Source organism: Myodes glareolus, chromosome 8 (assembly GCF_982192425.1).
Source record: "Myodes glareolus chromosome 8, mMyoGla1.1, whole genome shotgun sequence".
NCBI classification, from domain to species: Eukaryota; Metazoa; Chordata; class Mammalia; order Rodentia; family Cricetidae; genus Myodes; species Myodes glareolus.
In genome coordinates, this window is record NC_142033.1 from 761127 (window position 1) to 789015 (window position 27889).

The 27889-nt window shown below is 48.6% G+C and overlaps 2 protein-coding genes across 10 annotated transcripts; one reads left to right on the forward strand and one right to left on the reverse strand.

The window, feature by feature from the left end:
* Positions 1-552: 552 nt before the first annotated feature.
* Positions 553-23223, reverse strand: Idua (alpha-L-iduronidase). 7 transcript variants are annotated; one of them, XM_087908750.1, is made up of 15 exons: positions 22976-23221; positions 22228-22368; positions 11199-11284; positions 10972-11079; positions 10577-10672; positions 10286-10488; positions 10034-10213; positions 9703-9919; positions 9225-9437; positions 9024-9145; positions 8812-8937; positions 8663-8739; positions 8249-8349; positions 8006-8135; positions 553-571 (listed from the first exon to the last, which is right to left on the reverse strand). In XM_087908750.1, exons 1-14 carry the CDS (start codon positions 23128-23130, stop codon positions 8029-8031), a joined length of 1932 nt encoding a protein of 643 aa, XP_087764876.1. In that variant the 5' UTR covers positions 23131-23221; the 3' UTR covers positions 553-571; positions 8006-8028. The 7 variants fall into 7 exon arrangements, with proteins under 7 accessions (XP_087764876.1, XP_087764875.1, XP_048302985.1 ...); XM_087908749.1 differs by lacking the exon at positions 553-571 and adding an exon at positions 2928-4241; XM_048447028.3 differs by lacking the exon at positions 553-571 and adding an exon at positions 7752-7902.
* Slc26a1 (solute carrier family 26 member 1) lies at positions 14233-22519 on the forward strand. Of its 3 annotated transcripts, none has more exons than XM_048447024.3 (4): positions 14233-14702; positions 17283-17360; positions 18523-19140; positions 19858-22519. In XM_048447024.3, exons 3-4 carry the CDS (start codon positions 18550-18552, stop codon positions 21379-21381), a joined length of 2115 nt encoding a protein of 704 aa, XP_048302981.2. In that variant the 5' UTR covers positions 14233-14702; positions 17283-17360; positions 18523-18549; the 3' UTR covers positions 21382-22519. The 3 variants fall into 3 exon arrangements, with proteins under 3 accessions (XP_048302981.2, XP_048302979.2, XP_048302980.2); XM_048447022.3 differs by lacking the exon at positions 14233-14702 and adding an exon at positions 16928-17147 and having other exon boundaries at positions 17236-17360; XM_048447023.3 differs by lacking the exon at positions 14233-14702 and adding an exon at positions 16928-17147.
* Positions 23224-27889: the final 4666 nt, after the last annotated feature.

The following is a 27889-nucleotide window of genomic DNA, read 5'->3' on the forward strand; positions in this document are numbered from 1 at the left end:
ACGTGGCAGCAAAGGACAGACAGCACCTTTTGGAAAATGACTACTGCCGGGCAGTGGTAGCACATGCCTTTAATCCCAGCACATGGGAGGCAGAGGCAGGTGAATCTCTGTGAGTTTGAGGCCAGCCTAGTCTACAAGAGCTATTTCCAGGATGGGCTCCAAAGCTACAGAGAAACCCTGTCTCGAAAAAAAAAAAAAGAGAGAGAAAAAGAAGGAAAAAAAAGGGAAATGACTGCCAACAAGTGTCCTCTTCACTCTCAGGCAGAACCCAGGTGAGATGCAGGCAGAAGGCAAGAAGACAAAAGAGGGAAATACCAGGAGAACAGGAGCTGCCTGGAGTCAATCAGATACAGTGCCCACTGCCCAAGTCGAACCACAAAGCTCAAGTGACAGTAGCTAGAATATAAAAGAAGCCTAAGTTGAAGTGGGGAAGAATCACTCAGATCAAGTAGTTTTGCCCCCTCCTGATGTGCGAAAACAAGATCCAGAGGGTCTCCCATCTTCCAAGTAACCCAGCTGCATCCCAGAAGCATGCGCAGAAATAGAAATACTCAGCATAATTCCACATGATCTATAAAAACATGAAAAGAAATGCAAAGTTATAACTCAGGCGGGAAAGATGGGCAGTCGCGCAAAATTGACCAGAAACAACAGGTAGCAGAATTAGAAGTAGAAACATCACATTCTGCAACTATTTCTGTATTTTAGATATTGTAAGAAGCCAGGAGTGATCAGTTATCTCAGCACATAGGAGAATGAGGAAGGAGGAGCATGAGTCCTAGGCCAGCCTGGACTACAGAGTGAGACTGTGGGTGTGGAAGATAGGTGATGTGCTACAAGGAAGACTGAGATGTTGCATACAATAATGAGGAAAGACTTGCATCTGCAAATCCAGTTCTAGACATGAAATTAAGTGCCCAGAATTAAGATGATGAATAATTGCAAAAGCAAGAGTTACTGGACATGAATGCAACAGAACTGTGCAAAGAAAAAAAAAACTGTGCAGAGGAAGATGGCTGGGTAGAGTTGAAGAAGCATCAGTTGACATCAGTAAACTCTAGTGGGAGGGACAAGTAAAACTGGAATCTCTAAAAGAGAAAAGGAAAGACAAAAAAAGAAAAGAAAAGAAAAATACCCTTAAGGAAAATGGATAAAAGGGCTGGAGAGATGGTTCAGCAGTTGGAAGCAATGTCTACTCTTCAAAGGGTTCAATCCCTAGCACCCACATAGTGGCTCACAACCATCTTAGCTCAGTCCCAGGACATCTGAGGCCCTCTTCTGGCCTTCTTGGGCACTAGGCACACATGGTGCACAGACATACATGCAAGCAAAACACCCATAAATGTTTCCAAAGGTGATGAGCAATATACATACCCAGGGTTGCAGAGGGCTCAACACACCTAAATTCAGCAAACATGATGAAAAGCACCACACTGTTGTAAAGCTGGCTGTGAAAATCAGAGTGTGTGAAAGCAGTTTCAAGCGACAAAAACAAAAGCAGTGTGTTTAATGCCAGGAAAAGAAACTCATTAAGTTAGTGTTCTTTGCCAGAAAAAAAAAAAGCCTTTAAAAGAAAATGCTAAATTAAAGATATTAAGCTGAAAGAATTTGTTGTGACCAGCAGTTCTGTTCTAAAGAAGGACTAAAGGGTGTCCTTCAAACAGATGAAGACACACAAGAAGGAGTGTGTCTCCTCTAGGAGAGATAAAGATCACATTAGTACTGCATGAGTAAACAGATGTAAGTAATGCTCGTCTTATTTAATTCCCTTTAAAAGGTAACTTTTAAAGGTAGGTGCAGAAGCAGATTTCTGTAATTCCAGCATTCTGGACACTGAAGTAGGAGGATCATAAGTTTGAGGTTATCCTGGGGTACATAATAAAACCTTGTTTCAAAAAGAATAGAAAAGACAACTGTTTAAAGTAAGAAATAACAATGCAGTTAATAGATTACATTACAAAGTTTTGTTTTTGTTTGGGGGGTTGTTTGTTTTTGTTTGTTTGTTGTTATTGTTGTTGTTGTTGTTGTTTATGAGACACTGTCTTGATTTGTAGCTCTGGCTGGCCTGGAACTCACCAAAGAAACCTGAATCTAACATATGCTCTGGGCAACACACTCTCAGGTCCACACTCAACAGAAATAAAGATCCACAAAATATATATGCACAGATGTTCACAACTAAGGTCAGGCAGTGTTTGGAAGCAGAGTCCCCGCATGAAAGCTTAAAGGGGCAATGTGAGAGGCCATTGCATGAAGCTGTGACATCTACACCAGGATGCAGTGAAACCCCCGGGATGTTGGAGATGCTCAGCTATGAGGCATCTGCCAAGGAGCGTTGCAGACAGGGATTGCAACCATGCCCAAAAGAGAGATGTATGTTGCAGGCAGCAAAGTGGGTGGGAGGCTATGCCATTTAAGCACTTTAAAACTAAAATCCTAGGCACCAGACATGGAGCTATAGGATTTACAGTTTTCACTCCTGGGTTTCAGTCTTCTTTTGGTCCAGCATTTTCCCACTATACCCCCATTCCTCCCCTTGGGAAGGGTAATACATATTCTGTGTTCTTCAAAATTAGAACATATATACATATGTTTACATAATGTAGTACTACTTTTTGATTTTGAGATTTAGTTTCAGACAAGACTCCACTGGAGGCATGTTTTTGAGAATTTATGCCCTTGCCCTTCCTCCAACTCACTGTCTGCTTTGTGTGTGTAGCTGAAAGTTTGTGATCTCTGTTTCCTACTTCTACGACCGTGCCTGCTTCTCACTGCTATGCCTTCCTGCCATAGTAAATTTTATGCCTGTGAAACTAAGCCAGAATAAATTCTTCCACAGATGCCTTGGTCATGTTGTATTATTATAGCAATAGAAAAGTAACTAATACAGCACCCTGAATGAAAATTAGGACATGATCACTCCAAGGTATGGTTGAGGAGAAGGGTTTTATTGTAGATATGAGGGAGAGTTCAGCAAGAAGCATCTGGAACGGTCCAAACTGAACCAGGCCATGAGGGAGGAGGAACAAGAAAAGAAAATGAAATATGCCAGTCAGACCAAGAGAAGAGCTAAGGACCAACTATGCCCAGTGATCAGGGCCAGAAGTGGCATTATGACATAAACCTTCTATCATTATTAGCTTTTGTCAATTTGGCACAAATTAGAGTCATCTGTGAAGAGGAAACCTCAATTGAGGAATTGTCTCCATCAGATTGTGTAGAAAGGAGCTGCGGGCAGGCCTGCTTTTCATCCCACACGGCTCCTGCATGGCTAGCTTAGCCCCAGAAATAATAACACACAAGTTATATTCATTTAAGCACTGCCTGGCTCATTATCTCTAGAGAGTTAGTTACTGACTAACTCTCATATCTTGATATTAACCCATTTCTAATAATCTCGTGGTAGCACCACGAGGTAGTGGCTTACCGGAAAAGATTCAGCATGTCTGACCTGGTGGCTGGCTCCATGGCATCTGCTTCATTGCTCTCTTCCCAGCATTCTATTCTGTTTACTCCGCCTACCTAATTTTCTGTCCTATCAAGGGCCCAAGGCAGTCTCTTTATTGACCAATGAAAATAACACAATAGACAGATAACCCTCCTCCATCATTTCCCCTTTTTCTGTTTAAACAAAAAAGAAAAGCTTTCATTTTAACATAGTAAAATTACATATAACAAAACAGTTATTAAGCAAGAATTACAGTCATAATATTTATAACTATATCTTTATCATAATAATGGAAAACTATAACTATGACTATCCATTTTTCAACTCCATCAAAGACTCCAGAAGGATATAATATTACCTAAGTAAACAAGAAGTAAGCAACTTCCAAAACTCTAGAAATGACAGAGACATCTCGCTGCCTGGGCAGTCACCCAAAGTTCCTCTGTATCGTTGGGGCACCCATCTTCAGCCTTTAGGCCCATAATATCCAGAGACATTTTCATGAAGCAGGAAATTTTAAAGGCAGTTCAGTCAGTATCTGCTGTGTCCTGCAGAATGTCTCGCAGACTCTTTCATGAATCAGGAACACCGAAAGATCATCTCACCTTTAGGCAAGTTCAGTAGTCCTCTCTCTGCGGGTTTTCTGTGTCCAGTTTATATAACAGTCCAGGCAAGAGCTGTTTCTTGCCCAAATGGCTAACCAACTCCATAAGGAGCCTCTTCGATGCCCATCTTCCTCTTGAAGTAGATTGGTGCTGCCAGGAGCAGACGTGTCTCATTGTCATGAAAAGTCCTAAGTTATTAAAACAGTAAATGCCATGTTCTGTAGTCTTTGAAAGATGTGAATGTCTATCTGAAATATATCTATGCTGTTCTAGAAAATCAGACTAACATTACTTTAAGCTTGACTATTATCGATGATTATCCATTAACAACCTATATTTTTAATTATACATTGCATTTTTAAATGAACTACACAATCAAAATCAAAACTTGCCTGTAGGCAAGTCTCAGGACCATTTTCTTGATTAATGACTGATGTGAGGACCTACCTCACTATGGATAATGCAGATGGACCTGTCTAGTAGAAGAGCAAAGTGAGCAAGCCATGAAGAGCAAGCCAGTAAGCTCCTGCATGACTGCCTAGAGTATCAAGGGTCTGAAGTCTGTGGTGTGAGCCTGAGCACCTACAGGGTTCAAAAGTCAAGTTGAGAGATCTGGACAGTACCCTGCCTGCAGACACTGTCCTAGGAAGTTGGTGATACCTCCTTCATGACATACACAGGGACAGTGATCAGTGTATCAAACAGTATCCAAAGCCCTTTGGAAGTAAATACAGCACAGGCATATGGGATGCTTCAGAGCTGGCTCTTAACTCCTTAGTCAAGAATTGCTCAAGCACTTCCGCAGCAGTGTGCCTGCAGAAATCTGTGGCACTGAGGAGACCAGTATGATAAAACACCATCAGGGCCTGAGATATTACCACAGAGGACAGGCTGCAGAGTGCTGCCAGACATGGGCCCACAGGCCCCTTTGCCAGCACAAACTATTAATATGATGCTCCAGGGCATCATATTAATCCCTGACCCGAGCCACTTTACAGACACAGAACCTAGAACGAGGGAGGCTAGGCCCCACCTGGAAGAGGAAGGTGAACTCTCACAGTGATTGGATAATGGGTCTAAGTGGCTACAGTCCTGTCACCTGAGAACTAAGTGGCCTACTGGCCAGTGAGGCTTTCAGGGACATCTTTCAGCAGACCATGTTGGCTTGTTCTGAAGACCACCCATTAGGCCACTTTCCAGTTTCTAGGACAGAGAGGGAGATGGAGAGGTCTTCTTCCAGATCCTCATAACTTGCCCCACAGATATTAAGTGTTAGTGGTTCGCTGCAACATGGCCACGTCAGCACACACTACATCTGAGGGCTGACTGCCTGACACATCAGTTTCTCCACTGGAAAGTGTTCTTTGTCTCATTAAAGGCAGTCTACTTTCACATAATGGGTGTGAAGTTTGCTGGTGATATCACTCTTCCAAAATTAATGCAACCTGTTGGTCATGCTCACTGGGCTTGGTGGGCAAGAAGTTACATGCCCTGGAGGCTTTAGCAAAACATACTTCCAAGAGGTGGAAGGCAAGCTCTGAAAAGCTCAGCATTCTCTAGGGAAGCCTGCGGTGATCCCATGGCAGTGGGAAATGTCCTATTTTATTTGAAGTGAGGGGTCATTGACAGGCATGGTGATACACACCCATAATCTTAGTACTAGGGAGGCTGAGACGGAAGGGTCCAGGTTTCAAGGCCAGCCTATGGGGATAAAAAGCACTACAGAAGGTCACTGTATTTTATTTACTCTCCCCACTTCTAAGAGGCACAAGGCCAGAGGAACTCTAAATTGGATGTAGCCACGCAGCGTGTACAAGCATTCCATTCAGACTTATTTCCTGGACAGTAGGTAATACTAACTTGGAAGAGCTTGGCACCAGGCCTAGGCTGCAGCACAAATTTCTGTATGTTGGGCTTTTTCATGGACTGCTGAAGGGAAGGGATATGTGCAGAATGAATTTAGGACATGTGCGTCCAACAGACCACCTGAAAGGGATGTAACTGTGTCTTAGCACACCAGAGACCAATGCTGAAAGAGCAAGGGTTCTTCCAGTGGCCTGAACCAAGGTGATATATCCAGCGTATTTTAAATAGTAAATATAATCCTCCAAAAGGCTTACATGTTAAACAATTGTTTCCAGGTAATGGTTCTATTTTGGGAGATTCTAGAAACTTTAGGAAGTAGGGCCTAGTTGGACAAAGGTCAGTGAAGAAGTGCTTTTGAAAGTTACACTTAATTCTAACCTTACTCTGCTTCCTGTTCCCTATGAGGTGAACAGCCTCCCCCTCTACAAGTTACCAAGCTAACAAGGCACTTCAGTTTACTGCCGCCATGGATGGCCCAAGGGTCCTCAGATACCATCCAAGCTTTGTGTGATCCACAGGACGCTGGCTTAGAAGATAGAATACAAGAATTACAGCTACAGGGTTATATAGGCTTCCAGTCAGATTTCAAAGGAAGACTTGGGAGGCCTGGTAATGTCCGTTGAGGATGGAATAGTTTCATGTCAATTTGTCACAGGCTAGAGTCATTGGGAAGAGGGAACCTCAACTAAGAAAATGCCCTGACAGGATTGACCTATGAGCAAGCCTGTATTGCATTTTCTTAATTAGTGATTGATGTAGGAGGGCCCAGGCCACTGTGAGAGGTGCCACCCTTTTGGCTGATGGTCCTGGGGTCTATAAGAAAATAGACTGAGAAAGCCGTGGACAACAAGCCAGTAAGCAGCACTTCTCCATGGCTTCTACATCAGTTCCTGCCTCCAGGTTCCTGCCCTGACTTCGTTCAATGATAGACTGTAGCCTGGAAATATAAGCAAAATAAACTTTGTCCCACCCAAGTCGCTTACGCTCGTCATGTCTAATCACAGCAATGGAAAACCTAAGATACCAGCCCAGGAGAAAAGTCAGAGGAGCTGTAAATGGCAACACCACAAAGACAGAACTTTTTTAGAGTTCACATCACAATAACATGTGCCCCAATTCTGGGACTGTATCTACAGGATTGAATGTTTGTCTTTCAGGATTTAATGTTTTGGTCTTGCTTCAGTTAAATCCTTCCTTGTCATTTATTTTCCTGTTGAAATGGAGATGTTTATCCTATGCAATTGCATTTCAGAAGTGCATAGCTTTTTTAAAAAAAATATTTATTTATTTATTATGTATACAGCATTCCTTCCATGTAAGCCTGCGGGCCAGAAGAGGACACCAGACCTCATTACAGATGGTTGTGAGCCACCATATGGTTGCTGGGAATTGAACTCGGGACCTTTGGAAGAGCAGGCAATGCTCTTACCCTCTGAGCCATCTCTCCAGCCCAGCATAGCTTTATTTTTGATATTGTAGAATCTCAAGCTAAAAGTTTGTCTTGAGTCTCAGAAAGGTAACTGAATTTAGACTGTGTATGCATAGTGTGATGTGCAGTGTGTTTGGAGAGAGAGAGAGAGAGAGAGAGAGAGAGAGAGAGAGAGAGAGAGAGAGAGAAGACCAAAGTTCAATATTGAGTGTCTTCTCTATAGTTCTCTACTGGATTTTTCTGAAGCAGGATTTCTTACTGGACCTGGAGCTTGCCGTTTCAGGGAGACTAGATTAGCAGTGAACCCTGGCCTGCCTCTGTTGCTCCCACCAACACTAGGGTTATAGGCATCTATCGCCAGGCCCGGCCTTTACATGAGTGCTAGATATCAGAACTCAAGTCCTCATGTTTGCACAGCAAGCACTTTACCCACTGAGCCATCTTCCTAGTTCCAAAGTTAAACTTTTGAACATCTGGGAGGAGAGAGGAAGGCAGGCAAAGGTCACTGCAGCTGTGCCCCCTGTAGTGTTCATCCACAAAGACAGACTCCAAGGCTGAGGTAGAGAAAGATACTTTAAAAGAAAATGGGGAAACATCAAAGGGAGCCCAATCTAGCTCAACCTGGCCGACCCCATATACCAGTCAGCACAGGCTCACCAGTCACTACAAGCCAGTGGCTCTCACGAGGCAGGGACATCCAGGTAAGTCACAGGATCGGAGAAGGGGCCTGGCCGGGCCCAGTAGTCCAATGCTCGCACTCGATAGGAGCCAGAAACCACACCTGTGTCTGCAGACACAAAAGCACATGTTTTCTGAAGTTCCTGAAGCCCCAGACCCACCCCACACCATACCGTGGGAAGTCCAGCAATACAACCGCCAAGGTCAGGGTTTTGAGCGCACCTGGGCTGAACACAAAGAGGTTGAAAGTAGACGGCCTCCTGCTGATTGGGGCATACGCCTCACCCTTCTGGGAGAACTGGATCTCATATGTCCACAGGCACCTGGGGAGGGCTGGGTCAGTACTGAAGCTGGGACCAGGTAAACCCTGAAGGCCTAGATTGGTGGGGTAAGGTGGACCCACAACCCTCTACTCTTCAGCTCCCTTCCTGGTACCGCTAGGGTCCCTGGTTACTCTCAAATTGTGACAGGTCACAGTGAGGGGAGAGCATTGGAGTGATCTCCAACTCACACAAATGGATCTGTGCGGGTGTGTGCATTGCGTATTGAGCACAGAGGTCCACAGCAATAGAGGAGGGAGATGAATGATCACAAGGGTAATGACGTAGGGAAGGATAACCACCCCCACTCACGCACTTGGAGCCCACATGCTCATCCGACCAGACTAGAACCAACTGCCCACGCGTCAGGGGCAGTGCACGGAGCCGGCTAACCTGTGAGGAGGGAGTAGCTATGAAGGGGTGAGCTAGGGAGCCTCACAGGTGGGGTAGAAAGCTGCCACTTGCCTTCCCTGGTGGCTTCAAGGGTTGTGTGCATATATGCACCAGCAAAAGCGATGGCAAAGAAAGCTTCCTATGTAAAGTCAGGTGGCCTCCAGCAGGGAAGGGACGTGGTACTTCAACCACTGGGTCCTGGAGACAAGGAAGCAACATGTGGTTGGCAAACCTCCCCAATAACTAAGGTGCCCCTTCTCCCCCCTCCCTTCTTGCCCACAAACCTCCACCATGCGCATATGTCGGAACTGCTCTGCAGTGGGGAAGACTGGCTGACCCATGTGCTGCCACTCACGGTAGGGGCTGCAGAGTTGATTGTCTAGGTAGTGTACTACATAGACAAGCCCTGTGAACCCATACGCCATAATTTACCTCCCTTGTCTCATCCCTGCTGGGATCCCAACTTTCTTCAGAACCTCACTCACCCAATCCAGGGGGTACCCCGCGAAGGTGAAGAGTCACGGGGATACTGCGGTTGAGGTGTACATGGATGTCATCACTAGCATAGATCAGGACCGTGGTACGCCAGGCCTCTGAGGAGACTTCGGGGCGATGGATGCTGGCCAGGACACCCACTGTGTGATTGCTGTCCAACACAGCCCCAGCCTCTGACACCTTTGCCCAGAGTTGTTCTCCATCTACAGGTCAGGCAGAGGACCGAGGCTGTTGGCTCCCTCACACCCAGCACCTGGCTTCCTACCCTAATGCCTGGCTCCCACCATTTGTGAGAGGCCCTGCCATACTGTTCAGTCCACAGAATGGGAGGAGGGGATGAAGTGGAGATTTGGGAAACCAGCCTAAGAAACCCACCCAGCAGCTGGAGGAAGTATGCTTGTCCCTGCCCAGCATTTCCATGTTCTCTCACTCTGACCCAGCATATGCAGAAGCAGGGTCATTGCTCACCCAGCAGGGCCATCAGCCCCATGACTGTGAGGACTGGCTTTCGCAGGAGCTGCACATGGGGTGGGCAAGTATTGTTGACCTGGAAGCGGGCAGTAAGTGTGCGCTGGGAGAAAGGGTGTGGGTGGTAACTCAGGAAGGCATTGTCATTGCTCAGGAGCACATAGCGCATGGAGGAACTGCTATTAGCAAGCAGCAGGTTCTGGTGCTGTGCAATAACCTGTGGACATCAGGGCAGTTGAGACGTGTACCTGTGGCCGCCTGTACTGTCCCCACCACCGCCGCCCGAGGAAGACTTCCTGAGGCTGGATGAGGCTACATAACAAGGACCCACCTTCACCACCAAAGCCGCATAAGTCACATCAGCTCTCCAAGTTTGTGGCAGTGACCAGCCCACCAGAGGGTCTGCCTCGTCATTGTAAATAGGGGTGTCCTTGAACTCAGGGAACAGCTGCTGGATCTGCTCCACAACAGCCACCTCCTGCTCCAGGATGGAGATGGAGCTGCCTGCGCCCTGCAGCCAGCACGTACCTCTCAGTTCAGGCTCAACTCAAAGCAGGCAGGGAGGGGTGAGGGAATCACATACCTTCTTGTGCAGGGAGATAAAATCCAGACGCACGCCCACCTCGCCAGTGAAGAAGTTGGTTCCATTGGCACAATGGCGCAGGAGGCTCCAGCAAAGTGGTGACTTTGGCAGGGGGTGGAAGGAATCCCCAGGGCCACCCAGCCTCAACGTGGGGCTGGCCATACGCAGCCCCTCAGAGCAGGCATCATAGTAATTCAGGAAGCCTAGGGCGGAGGGGTCTTGAGGGTCTGGTGTTGTCGTGCTTCCCTTTCATGCAGCCCACCCAACAGGACCTGGAAAAACACTGCCCACCTTGTGCGGTCATGGACACATTGTCAAAGTCATGGTGGTCTGGTTCATTCCAAGTCTCGAAGTTCCATTTGGAAACATGTGTCAGTCCATACCTTCCTGCAGAGTGTCTCTATGTTACACACTGGGAGCTCTATTCTCAGGTTTGGGAATAGAGCCAACCTGGCATCTCCTAGGGATTGGGCCCCATGCGGTGGGGTTCCATTTGATAGGGGTCATCTAGTTCCAGGTAAGTACCCCACCCCCATCAGGTGAATCCCTCACCCACCAGCCATCTCTGGCTGGGGTATAGGAATGTCTGTGGCAGAAAAGACCATGAAGGGGCCTGGGTGATCAGGGAGGAGGGCCTCCCCAGGACAGCCCACTGCAGCCCCCCAGGATTTCCCCCTTCTATGCACCGATATATCTCCTGGCCAAGAGAGAAACCAAGTCCTTCCATTCAAACACCTGCTGCTTGTCCTCAAAGTCCGTGAAGTGCCCAGAAGGACTGCCCATCAGCTCAAATCCTGAAACACACAGGGGTAGCTGCCTCACTATCCAACACATCAAGTCGTCAGTACTGAGATACCACCACCCACTAGGACACAGAATGACAGTTTGTGGAGAAAGCAGGGTTGCTACTCACCAGGGAGGAGCTGGTTCTCCATGAGGAGGTCCAGGAATGCATCTAAGTGGGTGAAGTTGTATATCAGCCCCTGCCTAGATGACTTCCTGTGGAGAGAAGGTCAGTCCTGGAGAGAAGCAGTATTTCTCCACACTCTAGGTTGGAACTCGGACCACATTTAAGCACGTGGGTGCCCAAGTTCCCAGGGAGATCCAGGCTTTCAGATGGGCCTTCCCTTTGGAAAAGACCAGCACTGTGAAAGTCTATCACAACGTGTACAAGTCTGCACACACTCTGTACAAGTGTATGCACACAGAACCCCACACTAAGCCTTAAAGACACTGAAAACAGGGTTGGAGAGATGGTTCAGCAGTTAAAAGCACTGTCTCCTCTTCCAAAGTTCCTGAGTTCAATTCCCAGCAACCACATGGTGGCTCACAACCATTTCTAATAAGATCTGGTGTCCTTTTCTGGCCTGCAGGCATACATGCAGACAGAACACTATATATAGAATAAATAAGTCTTTAAAAAAAAAAGACACTAAAAACTTGGGGCTATGGAAGCTTCTATCACTCACAATGAAATGTGAATGAGGTGTGTGTGCATGAAACCTTCAAGAGATTCAGGTAGGGCTCAGATCAGTCACCACACTGAAGTGCAAGGGATAGGCAAGTTGTACAGGAAAGGTGTAAGACAGGGATTGGGCAGAGAGGTGAGGAGGCATCTTAAGGCAGCTTATATGGGAACAGGGGTACAGGACAACAAACAAGCAGAAATTGGAAGGCACCACCCCCATTCTACACACTCTCAGAGACTAAGGCTCCAAACTTAGCCCCACAGTCCCTCTCCTTCTCTCCATACTATGAAACAACATGGATGGACAAGAAAAGTTGGTGGAGAGCTTCCTCAATTCCATACTGGGCCTCTTCTCATAGGGCTCAGCTTCTGAGAGGAACAGCCATCAGACAACTGCCTGGGTCTTTATTAAAATATCACAAGGTTGGCAAAAGGGAAATATCAGAGTGAAAGGGGAAGACGATGAGGAAGAGGAAACCACTCTCAAGAGGTGACATCAAAGATCTGCCGAATGATGAGAATATCTGGGGAACAAGCGAGTACAAAGACCCTTAAGTAGGAGCAAATCAGCAGTAGTCAAGCTGGCCTGGAGCAGAATAAAGGTACAGATCTGGGAATGGGGTTACATGGGGGCTTGTGACCATGTGAAGATGGGACATGACTCAGGCCACATGATTCTGAGCAAAACAGGAGACATGTAAGGTCATGATCAGAGCAAAGCCACTAGGTTCTGGAAAGATCCTAGTAGGGGTTAACTGAGATGAACACACGAGACGTCAACGGGCATGAAGGAGAAGACGACACTGGAGACAGTGTGTAGACTGAGTGTGGACACGCTGGAGACAGTGTATAGACTGAGTGTGGACACGCTGGAGACAGTGTGTAGACTGAGTGTGGACACGCTGGAGACAGTGTGTAGACAGTGTGTAGACTGGTGTGGACATGCTGTAGACAGTGTGTAGACTGAGTGTGGACATGCTGTAGACAGTGTGTAGACTCAGTGTGGACACGCTGGAGACAGTGTGTAGACAGTGTGTAGACTGAGTGTGGACATGCTGTAGACAGTGTGTAGACTGAGTGTGGACATGCTGGAGACAGTGTGTAGACTGAGTGTGGACATGCTGTAGACAGTGTGTAGACTGAGTGTGGACACGCTGGAGACAGTGTGTAGACTGAGTGTGGACACGCTGGAGACAGTGTGTAGACTGAGTGTGGACACGCTGGAGACAGTGTGTAGACTGAGTGTGGACACGCTGTAGACAGTGTGTAGACTGAGTGTGGACACGCTGTAGACAGTGTGTAGACTGAGTGTGGACACGCTGGAGACAGTGTGTAGACTGAGTGTGGACACGCTGGAGACAGTGTGTAGACTCAGTGTGGACACGCTGGAGACAGTGTGTAGACTGAGTGTGGACACGCTGGAGACAGTGTGTAGACTCAGTGTGGACACGCTGGAGACAGTGTGTAGACTCAGTGTGGACACGCTGGAGACAGTGTGTAGACTGAGTGTGGACACGCTGGAGACAGTGTGTAGACTGAGTGTGGACACGCTGGAGACAGTGTGTAGACTCAGTGTGGACACGCTGGAGACAGTGTGTAGACTCAGTGTGGACACGCTGGAGACAGTGTGTAGACTGAGTGTGGACACGCTGGAGACAGTGTGTAGACTCAGTGTGGACACGCTGGAGACAGTGTGTAGACTGAGTGTGGACACGCTGGAGACAGTGTGTAGACTCAGTGTGGACACGCTGGAGACAGTGTGTAGACTGAGTGTGGACACGCTGGAGACAGTGTGTAGACTGAGTGTGGACACGCTGGAGACAGTGTGTAGACAGTGTGTAGACTGAGTGTGGACATGCTGGAGACAGTGTGTAGACTGAGTGTGGACACGCTGGAGACAGTGTCTACTGTCAGATCTGAGGTGAGCTCTGGGCGATATACAGCACAATTGCACGAATTTCAGGACACTGATACTTGGGGCTGTCTCTGGCTTACAATTCTGGGGAAGGGGTGAAAAGCATCCCTGAGGACAGACTCTGCAGCTGAGGTAGCTAGAAGGTACCAGCCAACAAGTACAAAGCATCAGTCCTGCCAGATTCTAAGAGTGTGCTAAAGACAGTTGCCCCAGAAGTTGTGTAAGACAGCTCATGGGTTTGTCTGGAGAGTGTGGGTGGTAGAACCACCTCTACAAGAACCAGCAATTCTAAGCATATCAGTCCATCACTATACATGGTCACAATGGCCAGGTTCAGGTCCTGCTTCTCCCAGCCTGCCCTCTGTGCTTTTGGACTGGAGCCTCTGCCTAGAGTTACAAAACAGACCTGTTTGGCTCTTTCCCTTTCCACCCAATGGTCAAAAACAGTTGCAAATAAAAAAAAAAACACTTGGATAAAGATTAAACGCATGTTCCAAAGTCCCAAGTTGTTGGGGTCAGTCAGAAGCTATCACCAGTTCCCTGTCTTCACAAACCAGGCACACTTCATGGGAGCAGGCCTCAGCAACAGGCCTATTTCTGGGCCAGTATCTCACATCAGAGATGTCCCAAGACTGCAACCCTATAGGGACCTCACTGTCAGCCTGACACCCCCGTCAGTCTCCACAGTGATGCCAGCCCATCCAGATACCTCCAGGGCCCTCCCATGCCCAAGAAACCCAGGAAACAGTCCTTTGTTCTCACTGTGAATTAGTTCCTTTCTGCTGGAGGGTGGTGGTGTTAAAGAATCCTAAATTGGGGAGGGGGCAAGTCAGTGAGGTGAAGTGTAGGGAAGTCTGCCATGCCCTACAGAGCGATCTGAGCCACAGCCCAGCTGGGCTGGGCAGGAAAAGGTGCAGCCACACTAGCAAGGCCACACAAGGGCCCTTTCACGCGAGCCCGCAGCGGTCGCACTGCTCTAGGCCTCCCGCTAGAGGCGTAGCGCGGGCGCTTGGAGGATGAGGCCACAGCGGCTGGTGAGTGCCTGGGTGAGCCCGGGGGAACCTGAGCATGCGGGAGGCGGAACGCTCCTGCAGAGGAGTGCAGCAGTACCCGGCAGCACCAAGGTCGGTGCACGTAGCAGGCTCGGGAGGGCCAGGGCTGCGAAGAGAACGCGGTCTATGGATGCTGACTATGAAGGATGCCAAGCGGGTGGGGGTGGTGCGTGCAGAGCGGAAACGCTCGGTATCTGTTGGGAAAACCTGCTGAAGCCCCCAGGAAGGTGTGCGCTCGGCCGAGCTTGGGGGAAGAAATTCTGATGTGGTGGTCCTGGGGAGCCTGTCTGTACATCATTGTCTACTGTTGGACAGGGTACAATGTTTTCTTCCCAAATAAAATATATTCAAGATTTAAATGGTGGACTTAGAGATAAAAGAAGGAAATCACTGAGCCGCATAGGACCAAACAGACCTATGGGCCCTATACCCCTGCCCTATATGTGTCCAGCAGCAAGCCAAGAAGCCTGAGGCTCAAAGGGCACATTGGGCTAGGCCAGAGGGCTTGGTCCCGTGCCTCATTGCAGCACCACCCTGAGTGCACAGAGCTGTAGAGGCAAAGAATGAGTGGGGAAAGGAACTCATGGCAAGTCATGGAAGACATGACTTCATCTACATTTCAATTGGCTGTGGACACTACCGGGGCAGGGTGGAGGTGGAGGATGGGGGTGTATGATGTAAGGCCCAATCCCTCCCACCCAGGAGGGTGGAGAAGAGAGGGACCATTCCTATACCGCTTTCTTTGCTTCGAAGGGAAGGTGAATATTCTCACACTCTCCTCCACCCCAGAACCTCTGTGTTTACAGGTGTATCCATTCCACAACTTCAGCTCTGCCCTTCCGAAAGATGTAGCAACAGCACATTCCCCAGAGGCTCCTCTGTGGGTAACTGGGGAGGTTATCACTTTATGGCACCCTCAGTAGCTATCCCCACCACCACTAGAGGAGCATTTAGCTGACAAAAGAGGAGCTGCTCTGACTAGCCCCACCACACCCACTGGATCGCTAACTGCTCCTGTAAACCACAGTTCCCAACTGCTGTGCAAACAGTGGCTCGGGGCTTGTAAGGAAAAAAGGAGGTCTAGTCCTACAAAGGTCGGGTATAACAAGTTAGGACCCTTCTAGGAACAGCAGACCTACTTGGAGAGACAGGATGGAATCCAGGTGGGGAGCGGGAGAGCAAAGGTGGAGGAATACTTAACCCAAAGAACAGCCAGCCCTGCCTAGTCTCACAGTCAGGCTTCCCACTCTGCCCATTCCACCCACATCCCATTTTCATTTTACCCACAAGGAGGGTATTGGCCAGGCCCGTGGCTGCCAGAAATTGGACAAGGCTTACAGATGTCCCAAAGAAGTGTCCAACCTGTGGACTGGATGGTATTCTGAATTCTTATTATCTCCTGACCTGAAGAAATAGAGGCTCAGGGTCCCAGCCGGTTCTGCAAGACAACTGTTGATCCCAAGCCCCTTCTCAAGACCCTTGGGGATAAGAGGAGAAAAGTATATAGCTTCATTTCACCCAGTCCCAAAGCAAACTGCCCACTGTGCTTGGGCTTGTGAAGAATGTAGGTCAGCCTAGCTGGGCCTTCCAACCATAATGAAGGGTGCTATCTCCAGGATGAGAGGGTACCCAGAATACAGCAGCTTACAGAAGAGATCAAGGCCTGTTACACAAAACTACTTACTCTCAAGCACATGTGAGAGACTCATTGCTCACTACAAGATGTGGATCTGAGGTTCTGACCAGTCTTACAGAAAGAACTTGGAGGCATACCTCAAGTCTGAGGGCACTGATTAATTATGCTTATGTTAAGGGGCCATTTATCTCTAGGCTATCCTTACAAGGCAAATCCCATGTCCTACAGAAGTACATGGGGGCCAAGTACCTCACAATGATCACAGGTGGTCAGTACCAGGAAGGAGAGGAAAAAAAGGGGAGCAAGAACTGAAGCCAATCCAGGATCCCTGTTTCAAAGGGAAGAACACACCTAACTTGATGCTGGCAATCCTTGGGCTGTGCACAACACAGGCATGTGTTCATTCACACAAGTATGTACACACAGAGCAGTAGCTGCACACAGGGACATGGAACAGATTCTGAGCTTCAGCTTGTCCCAGCTAGAACACGCTCCATGAAGGTGGAGAGAAGATAACCAGCATCTGGGTAGGTGGAGTCAGCTGTACATGACCCCATAACCTCATAGCTGAAGCGTTTCACTGAGCTCCTCTGGGGCCTCACACTCAAACATTCTGCCTCACCACTCCTGTCCCCACCTCCTCCCCTCTTAACAAGACAGAAGCTGTTGCACCTGGAGCACCCACCCCTCTGCAAAGGGGAGATTATCAGAAGCCCACATAACCATAATTATTTGTGAGCCTCTGATTATAGTACAACTTGCCGAATTAGCTCACCGGATTAGACGCTCAGGTAATACTCATTTGACGGGGGAAACCCATGACTCAGCTATTTGGGGGGTAAATAATTTAACAGCAAGCCCAGCAGAGTATTCCCACAGGTCAGTCTCAGAGGTGCCTGCCAACGTTGTTCTTTGCCTGTTAACAGAAGCCAGAGTGATTGGAGGTTCAGCCCACTGCAGCCCCTGGATATTGCGAAGCCTACAGAGCCGGCCAAGTGTCCCAGGTAAGAACTGTTGTGCCCATACAACAGGCCCCGGAAGATGTGGTTTACTGGGCAGAGACAGGAACCTAGACTGCCATTTCTCTGGGGATTGCTCAGATACAAGGAAGGTGATACTTACAATCCTTCCTCCACAAACATGAGCCCCTAAAGACTTGGGGTGAGCTTCAGAGTGCTCAGTGGTTCTTGTGTACCATTGTTTTCATAATTCCTCCAGAGCTAGGATGCCTGATAGACCACCATCCTAGCAACGAAGCTGCTGCCCCAGTACTCAGGTCAGGCACAATGGGCTCCAACAGTCACCACCGTGTCCTGAGTTTCAAGAGAACAGGGAGTGTTTGATTAATATTACAAACAAGTACTTTGGAACCAGTAAACATGACCCAAGGCCAACATGTGGTCAGTATGGCCCGAGAACTCTTCAGTACTAAGGCAAGGTCAGAAGGGGCTAGGACAGCTAGGCCAAAGGTGGACATCTGTGGAGCAGTGTGCTTGTTTAGTATACTTGAACCTCTTCTCAGAGGCTCAGCACTCTGTTAGGGGCACACTGGTTCCAGAATACACTGGTGACTGGTGAGACACCCTCTAAATTCACGGGAAAGGGTGTCATAGACCAGGGGCCCTAGCACACAAAATATACAAGGCTTTTTGCCAACCTCCAGGCCCATGGTGTTCACAGGAGAACAGGGGATGGCTTGGGAGAACTCCTGTGGAAGTGGGGTGACTGGCAGAGCCCCTTGCCAGATCAGATGGAAAGGAAGTGGCTTGGACCTCAAGCTCAATCAAGCACGCATCTGCCTCCATTGTCACTGGCGTGGGTGTATGTGGGCCTAGTCCAGCCCTCGTCTCGGTGGGTGACCTTCAGAACGCTCTAGGTGGACTTCATATAGAGGCTGAATTAGGTAGACCACAGGGCACAGCTGGGGATGAGGCTGGGTAGAACGACTGACTCCCTGAAGCACATTACCGTCGTGAACACTCTTGTCATAAAACTAACTTTCGGAGCTCAAGGCCTTACACCCATCCACACAGAAGAACAAGTACTTGACGGAAGCACAACCTCTGATGTCTGATGTCTATGTTTGGGTGGACAAATACTCTCTGTGAAGCTGGCTCCTGGACTCCAAGAGCTTAGACTCCTAACCACACCCATTCTCCCTCACAGGTTGGCCAAAGAGCGTGGTAGGACAGGATGGATGCTTCTCCCGAGCCCCAAGAGAAGGGTGGGACACTGGTGCTGATCCGACGACAGCCTCCTGTGTCCCAGGGTTTGCTGGAAACACTGAAGGCCAGGTTGAAGCAGAGCTGCACCTGCAGTATACCATGTGCTCAGGCTCTGGTGCAGAATCTGTTTCCTGTCCTGCACTGGCTGCGTCAGTACCGCCCTAAAGAGTACCTGGCAGGTGATGTTATGTCTGGGTTGGTCATTGGCATTATTCTGGTGCCACAAGCCATAGCGTACTCACTGCTGGCTGGGCTGCAGCCCATCTATAGCCTCTATACCTCCTTCTTTGCCAACCTTATCTACTTCCTCATGGGCACCTCACGCCATGTTAATGTGGGCATCTTCAGCCTATTGTGCCTCATGGTGGGTCAGGTGGTAGACCGAGAACTGCAGTTGGCTGGTTTTGACCCCTCCCAGGATTCTCTGGGGCCTAGGAACAATGGCAGCACACTCAACAACTCAACCACAACACTGGTGCTTGGGCTACAGGACTGTGGACGGGACTGCCATGCCATTAGAATCGCCACTGCCCTCACTCTGGTGACTGGACTTTATCAGGTAAGGAGTTAGCTGCATAGCAAGCAGGCTGGCTGACTTGGTTTCTTAGAGCACCTACAGGTGCTTGTCACTACCATCAGGAAAAATCTAGAAACAGAAGAATCCTTCAGGCTCAGAGAGAAAACAGCCCAGCAAGGGGAGAGGTGGAGCCCAGGACTAGGCACCCGAGGGACTTAAGTCACAGAATGGAGAGATATGTAGGGCTGGACTGGCCAGCTGTAGTCTCAGCCATGTGGCCATGGCTCAGAAAAGCTAGACTACAATCCCAATGTCCACCTTGGCACAGGCAGGACCTAAGAATTGAGACGCACTCCCCTGGCTCCCCACATCCAGCTCTTTTCTTCTGACCCTGTCTTCTCTATTCCTCTTGTCTGTTCCATGGCTGCCCAGGAGGGAGCTGGGTAGAAGGAGCTGTGTGTTGCATACAAGGCACAGGGGAAGGGTCTGCCTCCTTATGCCTACAGCCCTGATTCTGAAACAAAACCAGTTTCTGCATGTGTGAGAGTGTGAGAAGTGAACATCCACCGTCAGCTGCAACATGTATGTGTTATGTCCCCGTATCTTCTGGCCCATTATGCATGTGAAAACAGCAGGAGTCTACTCAGGAGAGTAAGCAAGGGAAGACATCAGGCTCTGTGCTATAATCCCTACCCTTGTGTTATACTGATGCTGGCTCCTGCCTCATGACCTACCAAACTGACTGTACTCCATCTACAGGTCCTCATGGGTATCCTCCGGCTGGGCTTTGTGTCTACCTACCTCTCACAACCATTGCTCGACGGTTTTGCTATGGGAGCCTCTGTGACCATCTTGACTTCTCAGGCTAAACATCTGCTGGGTGTGCGGATCCCTCGGCACCAGGGGCCAGGCATGGTGATCCGCACATGGCTGAGCTTGCTGCAGAGTGTGGGACAGGCCAATATATGTGACATGGTCACCAGTGCCGTGTGCCTAGGAGTGCTGATAGCGGCTAAGGAGCTCTCAGACCGCTACCGACACCGTTTGAAGGTGCCAGTACCCACAGAGCTGCTAGTCATTGTGGTGGCCACACTTGTATCCCACTTTGGACAGCTCCATTCAAGGTTTGGCTCAAGTGTGGCCGGCAACATTCCCACTGGTTTTGTAGCCCCACAGATACCAGACCCTAAGATAATGTGGCATGTGGCCCTGGACGCTGTGTCCCTAGCCCTTGTGGGCTCAGCCTTCTCCATCTCATTGGCAGAGATGTTTGCTCGAAGTCATGGCTACACTGTTCATGCCAACCAAGAGCTTCTAGCCGTGGGCTGCTGCAACGTGCTGCCTGCCTTCTTCCACTGTTTTGCCACCAGTGCTGCTCTGTCCAAAACCCTGGTGAAGACAGCCACTGGCTGCCAGACCCAGTTGTCCAGTGTGGTCAGTGCTGCTGTGGTGCTGCTGGTGCTGCTGGTGCTGGCTCCACTGTTTCACGATTTGCAGCGGTGTGTGCTAGCTTGTATCATTGTTGTCAGCCTGCGTGGGGCGCTGCGCAAGGTTAAGGACCTCCCACAGCTTTGGCGGCTAAGCCCCGCTGATGCACTGGTCTGGGTGGCTACTGCAGCCACCTGTGTGCTCGTCAGCACCGAGGCCGGACTTCTAGCTGGGGTGTTCTTCTCACTGCTCAGCCTGGCAGGCCGCACACAGCGTCCACGGGCTGCCCTTCTTGCTCGAATTGGAGACTCAGCCTTCTATGAGGATGCTGCCGAGTTTGAGGGCCTCCTGCCCCCACCTGAGGTGCGAGTGTTCCGTTTCACAGGCCCACTCTACTATGCCAACAAGGATTTCTTCTTGCAGTCACTCTACAATCTCACAGGGCTGGATGCAGGGCACTCAGCCACCAGGAAGAAAAAGGGCCCAGAGGTGGGTGTCAGTGACAGCAGTCTTGCTGATGGCAAGGATATGGGTTCAGTGAGCAGTGGGACCGGGCTGGTGGTACCCCTGGCATTCGGTTTCCACACAGTGGTCATTGACTGTGCACCACTGCTGTTCCTGGATGTGGCTGGCATGGCCACACTGAAGGACCTGCACAGAGACTACAGGGCCCTGGACATCACCCTGCTTCTGGCTTGCTGCAGTCCCTCAGTGAGGGACACGTTGAGGAAAGGGGGCTTCCTTGGGGAAGACCAGGGAGCTGAGGATGAGCTCCTGTTCCCCAGTATACACAGTGCTGTGGAGGCTGCACGAGCCCGCCGTGAGGAGCTGGCGGCTGCTGACTCTGCCTTTTAGCAGGACCAAGATCCATGTCCACAAGCCAGTACTGACCTCCTTTGTAGGAATGATATGAAGACTGGAAACATTAGAGAGAGATACCCTTGGACCACCTCTGCCCTGGAAAAGTCAGGGAACTCCAACTAAGAAAGGAAAGCGCCGTGTCCTTAACACATTCAAGAATTCCGAACATTCAGTGATAGAGACACTCTACATCTGAGACCACTGCTGCCCCCTAGTGGCCACACCCACACACATGATCCCTCAGCCAAAGCAGTGCCCAGTTTAATAATAATAGTCTGTGTTACCATCTTATCTGAAACAGAGTCCTGCAAATTATGCGGTCTCTAAGATGCCAAAAGGACACATTCCCTTCCCCTGCACCACAGGTATCAGATATGAGCTGAACACATGGCCAAGGGTCAAGAGTCTGAATTCCGGAAAGGTCTTCTCATGCCTAGGCTCATCTTAACTGGGCCCTTGCAAAGGCAGTCACCTGCTCCAGAGCAGATGGTCCAGTGTCACTGTCTAAGGTGATGTGACTGACCTTCAGGCACGATGTCTCTATCCAGCTTATACTTATCCAGCTTATACAACATGGCCATGTATGGTACAAAGTCAGGCACAGAGACTTTGGCACAGGCATAGCCAAAGAGACCTTCCCCTCCTCTTCTGCCCAACAGGATGCTCTAACAGGAAGTACAGTCCCAGCCCCATCCGTGCCCTACTATGATGCTCCCCAACCCACAGTCCAGCACTGTGCTCCACAACTGTCCCGGACAAGGCCAGACCCACCACCTCAGCATCCCTGTAAGACAAGCTCTGACCAGCAGCTCCCAGGGCACGCCCCTCAGCATCACCCACCTGGCTGTGATGAGATCCAGCAGCCAGTGTATCCGGACCTGCTCGATGCCACTGTGCGGAACAGCACCAATGTAGGCAAGGTTCAGTTGCTGGTCCCAACTAAGGTCGAACCGGTCAGCCTGGTCATGAGGCAGTGGGGGGCTGGGGACAGGACAAAGAAGTGAAGTGTTTGTCCTAAGCAGGGGCTTACAGCCGACCAGGTACTACACATTTAATACCTGACTGACAGGTGCTTGCAGAGGAGCAGTGTATGTCTCCACGTTGTATGATAAAGTAGCCCTTTCACCAGAAATGTTTTACAGTCTTGTCTTGGGGGAGGGAGGGGGGTCGGGAAGCTTCAACAGGACACAGTACCACATTCTAATAGGACATCTGCCTGCCATAGAAGAGGATCTGCAAATTCCTAGAGAGACTTGGAGGCACTGAGAAACCAGGTCTGGCCCAATACTCGAGGTCAGGTCTTGGTACTTTGGGAGAGCCCTTGGTTCTGCCGAAGTACAATCATGAGCCTATAGCCTGAGTACCGTGCTCTTGATCCCGGGGGTTGGGGTTGGGGGCATTTAGGGAGGCTGTGGCACTTGGGAGAGCCACTAAAGTAGAAAACCCATGCCACACCCTGAAGGAATTTGATCTTCACTCCTGAGTGTCCAGGAATGATGGGCAGCGAGCCCAAAGGTGTGATGAAAGGAACCCAAAGAACGGAGCAAGGGCTTTCCTGGACTTGGCAAGAGCGTGCGGTGGGCCTCACCAGAAGCCGGTGCTCCTCCAAAAGGGCAGCAAAGGCCTCAGCGGGCGAGCTGCATCCACACGCACCAGGTATGGGGTCTCAGCCAGAGTCAAGGGCGCGACCAAGAACACAGCTAGAAACGCCAGCTTAGCGGAGGCAGGGCGCCGGGGGCGCATGGCTAAGGTATCCAGGCGCCAGTGAACTGCAAGGCTTTAGGTCCCGGTAGCAGCGGTTCCGCCTCCGGGTAGAACCCACGTGATCGCTCCCCAGGCAAGGGCAGGACAGAACGCCACACGCGCCGCCTCTTCCCCTGGCGAGTTCCGCCCAGGTTGCTGCGTCTCAGACGCTCCATCTCCGAACGACCGCTGGCAGTGCTTGGGAGAACACTGGCCTTGGTGTCTCGGTGAGGCCATTATTCTTGGCGATGCCCGGAAAGGTCTCTCGGGAGGCCTACAAGAAGTCTGAAAAGCACATCAGACACTACTCAGTCTCGTGAGGAGTGAAGGTGAAAAACTGTACCAGAAGATGGCGCTGCGGGACTTTTCCAAAGATTGAATTTGAAGAGGGTATTACAGAGCTTTGGTAGAGTGGATCCATGCTTTTTACTGAAATGGGGCTGCTGTAAGAAAAACAAGCTTCAGGAGCCAAGTGGTCACTTCTAGTGGACAGTCAAAGGTCAATCCTAGATGTCTGGGAAAGGCGAGGTCAATAGCCGTTTAGATTTGAACTGTGCACATAAGCTAAGTGGGATATTAGCAATGGTGGAACAGAGTCAGCTAGGATCTAAGGACCCCTGCTCCTGACACTCTTCGTAGCACATGCCTTTATCTTCTGTGGTTCCCTCAACAATGAAAGCAATCACATTTCATGATCTCGTAAAAACACACACACACACACAAAACCTTTCTCATGCAGTCCTTCCCTGACACCAACAGTAGGAGACCGTTCCTAAAGCCAAACAACTAGTATTGGTAGTTCCTTAGGTTGGTGATTTTACGTCTTCGGTCCTCAGGACAGCTGGTAAATGGAAGGTTTCTGGGTGGATAAATGAAAGCTCTTATGTCATAACCCTTATTCAAGGATCAGAAAGTCAAGAGCCCATGTGGCATTTCTTCAGTGACTGGAATATAGACCTCAGTCATAGACAACATCTGGATGCTACCTGGTAGGGCATTCTGTTCTGTATGAAGAACAGTGTACTTTTGCTCTGAATTAGTGAGTTTATTAAGTACATAGCAAGCAAAAGTAAGATAGTGAATATCAAGTAGTGAATAGAAGTAGCAGATAGCAAAGCATCAATGTTGGTCACTCACAACACCCAACAGAAATGACTGGGATAGCCTGAGCTACAGACGCTCAAAAAAAAAAAAAAAGGTGTGGGGGCTAAGGATAAAAGAATTGCACAAGTGCACAGAAATATTCTAGAAATGATGCAGAGATAGAAAATACTTCAGAGAAAACTGCCAAAATGGTGAGTGGATCACTTTCAGTAACCTAAAAGCTGAAGTAACAGGAAAGAGTCCAGGCTGAAACTGAAGAGAGAGACAGTAGTGAGAGCAAAACTGCTTCAGATTAAGCTTCCTTAGAAGAACCAGTAATGGCAGGATCCTTGGGGTCACAGCTTGGGAAATGGTTTCTCTGATGGTAAGACCAGCATGTACAGCTGGAGATTTTCAGCGATGGAAGCAGCGGCCAAGAAGCTGTGAAGGATTGTGGGACAGAAGCTGAGGATCAGGTTCAGTAATCAACAGCTATACCCTGAAAGTGAGGGTGAGACAGAAACTGAACTACCCTCACAGGAACTGAAGTTCAAATCTCTTCATGCCCTGAGTGAGGGAAGGCAGGTATACACCATCTGATAGAAGAGAACACACTCCCTCCACTCCAGGAAGCTCAAGCTAATGAATCATCAGTGTGTGATTAATTGGTGCTGGAACGGATCCTGGGTCAGAAAAAGATGATCAATCACACAGAGCAGACGGGAAAATTCTTAAGCTGAAAATGGTACTATATATTGCTCAATAAAATTCTATCAATGACAGTTCCAAAGTGGATGAATGACTGGACTGTATCACAGTGGGAATGAAGACGCGCTTGTTCCTTTCATATTTTAATTGACATGTCTGAAATCAAAGGGTTTTTTGTCAAAATGACTCTGAAATTCAAAGAGTAACAATATGATTGCACATAATATGTGAGCTAAAGCAAATTTGGTAAAATGTTAATAATTGGTGGTAATACAGTGTAAAAATACGTACTACTATCCTAACTTTTCTGTACATTTGAAAAAAATATTGTTGAGACAGGGTCTCCATATATAGCTCTGACTGGCTTGGAACTTGCCATGTAGATCAGTCTGTCCTAGAATTCACAGGCATCTGTTTGCCTCTGCATCCTGAGTGTTGAGATTAAAGGCATGTGCTACCATGCCTGACCATAATAGTAATAGTAGTAGTAGTAGTAGTAGTAGTAGTAGTAGTAGCAGTAGTTTTTTGAGACAAAGTTTCTCTGTATAGCCCTGGCTGTCCTAGAAGATGATCTGCTGAAAAGCTTCTGTAAAGCAAAGGACACAGCATTGCTTTAGCCTAAGAGTTTGAAGCCAGCCTGAGCAACATAGTGAGAAACATATCTATAAGTCATACATAGACATGCAGATAGATACTTTTAAAAGCAAAGATTGAATCAAAACATTTTAGAGAAATTGTGGGAACAATTGTTGCTGCCTATTTTTTATTAGGGAAATATTGCATGCTATTCTTCAAGCAGAAAAATAATGATCTCTTGTCAAATGCAGAGGAATCAGAAAGAATGAAAAGTAGGGGTATAAAAACTGTGTAAATTTAATAAATTGTGAAAGTCGTAGGAGTGTCTTATGGGGGCATGAAGACAAATGGGTCTGGAGAATTACACTGTGGTAAACGCAGCACAGACACTAGAGGTAGGTGTCAGTGTTAGAACTCCACTGTCATAGTTCCAGAACATGCAGTCTTTATTGCATGCAGTGAAGGGTGTTTCTTTCAGTGAAGGGTATTTGCAGGCATAATTGCATTAGGATCTTGAGATGTGAGATTATCCTAGATTATCCAGTGGATCCCAGATGCGACGGTGGTGTTTACACAGGGAGACAGCAGATGTGACACAGAGAGGGGGCTAAGGTGGCCTCATAAGATTGCCTGAAAACTAAACCAAGGCTCTTAGGCCAGGCGTGGGGACTCAGCACACATAGGAGTGACATCCTGAAAGAACAGGTAAGATATTTCAGCAAAGCCTGGTATTGTGACCTAATGACATGTATGCACTTTTGATTTGTATTTGAGTACTAACGGGCAGATTACATGTGAGGGTGGGGCCACGTGTCATTTGAGGGTATTGTGTGCTAATAGGCTACCTAGAGAGTGGCTAGGCGTAGGTCCATCCTGACTAGAAGATGAATATCATCAGTTCCTCTCTGAATACCCCAGAGTTTGTTCAGAGGGCTGCCAGCAATTCATCAGCTTCCATTGCCATGAATACTAAGGGTCCCATCAGGTAGTCTGAGATCTGAGGCAGAACCCTAGCATTTGGCAGGGAATTGGACATGGAGAACTATCTACTTCTGAAGATAAACATACCAGAGGGTACGGCTTGGCTCCGCCTTGTCTTAGAGAAGCCTGTCCGTGGCAGCAGAAGAGGGACAGGTTCAAGGTCTGTAAGGGTCTCTCTGTAGGAAAGCCTTGCAAGCGGCTGGGCCTGTGCCATTCTAGTGGTTCTTTCACAAGGGTGAGGGGACAACTGTGAAAACCAAGAGGAGCTTGACTCAGCTTGCAGATGAGAGGAGAGGTGTCCAAAGCAGTCACAGTGGAGAGCCTCAAGGGCCCCAACGAAAATGCCCATGGGAAAACAATTTGTAAACAAGGAATATGTTCCTGGCAGAGCCCAAAGACAATTACAAGGCACAGGATTCAGTGTCTGACGGAGTATGGCTTATAGAAAATGCTGCACCTGCTCCTGGAAAGGAGGCGAAAAAGACTTTTTCCTGAGAAGGTGTGATCACAAATGGGATTCAAAGGGAGGTGCAGAGAGCTGGATGTCCACCCAAGGATGAGGCATTGTTAAAATGACACCAACAGGAGAATGGACCAGTGTCTGGAAGAAGAATATGCACCAGCCGTGGGTGGGGTTCACTCTGCCATTCTTAATATGTGAGATTGGATACAGAGTCCTGAGGGCGAGAACTACAGCACCAGGCCACAATAACCCACTGGAGCACACCTTATCTTTGTTTCAGCTTTTTAAAAAAGCCAAATTTAGGCTTATAATTTCTCCCCAGGACATTTATGATTCTTATCTTTCTTCCTACTCAGCTCAACTTACTTTTTGTCACCAGTCTGGGGGTTTTAGCCTTGCCACTAGCTGAGCATAGAAAGAAGAGGTAAGGAGCCTGTCTGCCTCGCTGGTCCTTTCCAGTGGGCTCTATCCTATATCATCACCTTCCCTGATCATTTTCTGTTATATAAAATCTTGAGATATTTTTTTCCTTGAAAGTTTAGCTTATTCGTTTAGATGACTAACCTCACTTTTTGTGTATCTTGCTAGTATTAACTATATTCTCTTTCTGTGTTCTAGATGTGACATTTGGGGCTCTGATCCTAGATATACCCTTCCAATACCCCAGGTTGGCTAATTCCAGAGAGCAAATGGAGTACCTTTGGTATGAAGACTAAACACTTGAGTGTCCAGACTCACACTAAGTGGGTATCCTTGCTCTAGAAACCTAAGAAGGTGGACACAGAGCCTGCCATAGTGCCCCACTAGGTTGTGCAATATGAGATTATCCTAGATTATCCAATAGCTCATACCTCACACACTTATTTCTTGGGAACCCCAATAAAGGCTTGGTCCACATTCCCCTGCTTCTGTTCCAATCAAAACTGGTATCTCCAGAGCCTGCTTGGC

What these genes read in the sequence shown, in the direction of transcription:
- Idua (XM_087908750.1), bottom strand. Translation starts at nt 23,130, where the DNA reads ATGCGCCCCCGGCGCCCTGCCTCCGCTAAGCTGGCGTTTCTAGCTGTG. An exon ending in TGTGTCCATGACCGCACAAG is followed by an intron (nt 10,489 to 10,576) that starts GTGGGCAGTGTT and finishes CCTCCGCCCTAG; the next exon opens with GCTTCCTGAATTACTATGAT. An exon ending in CCTCTTTGTGTTCAGCCCAG is followed by an intron (nt 8,136 to 8,248) that starts GTGCGCTCAAAA and finishes TTGTGTCTGCAG; the next exon opens with ACACAGGTGTGGTTTCTGGC.
- Slc26a1 (XM_048447024.3), top strand. Translation starts at nt 18,550, where the DNA reads ATGGATGCTTCTCCCGAGCCCCAAGAGAAGGGTGGGACACTGGTGCTG. An exon ending in TGGTGACTGGACTTTATCAG is followed by an intron (nt 19,141 to 19,857) that starts GTAAGGAGTTAG and finishes CTCCATCTACAG; the next exon opens with GTCCTCATGGGTATCCTCCG.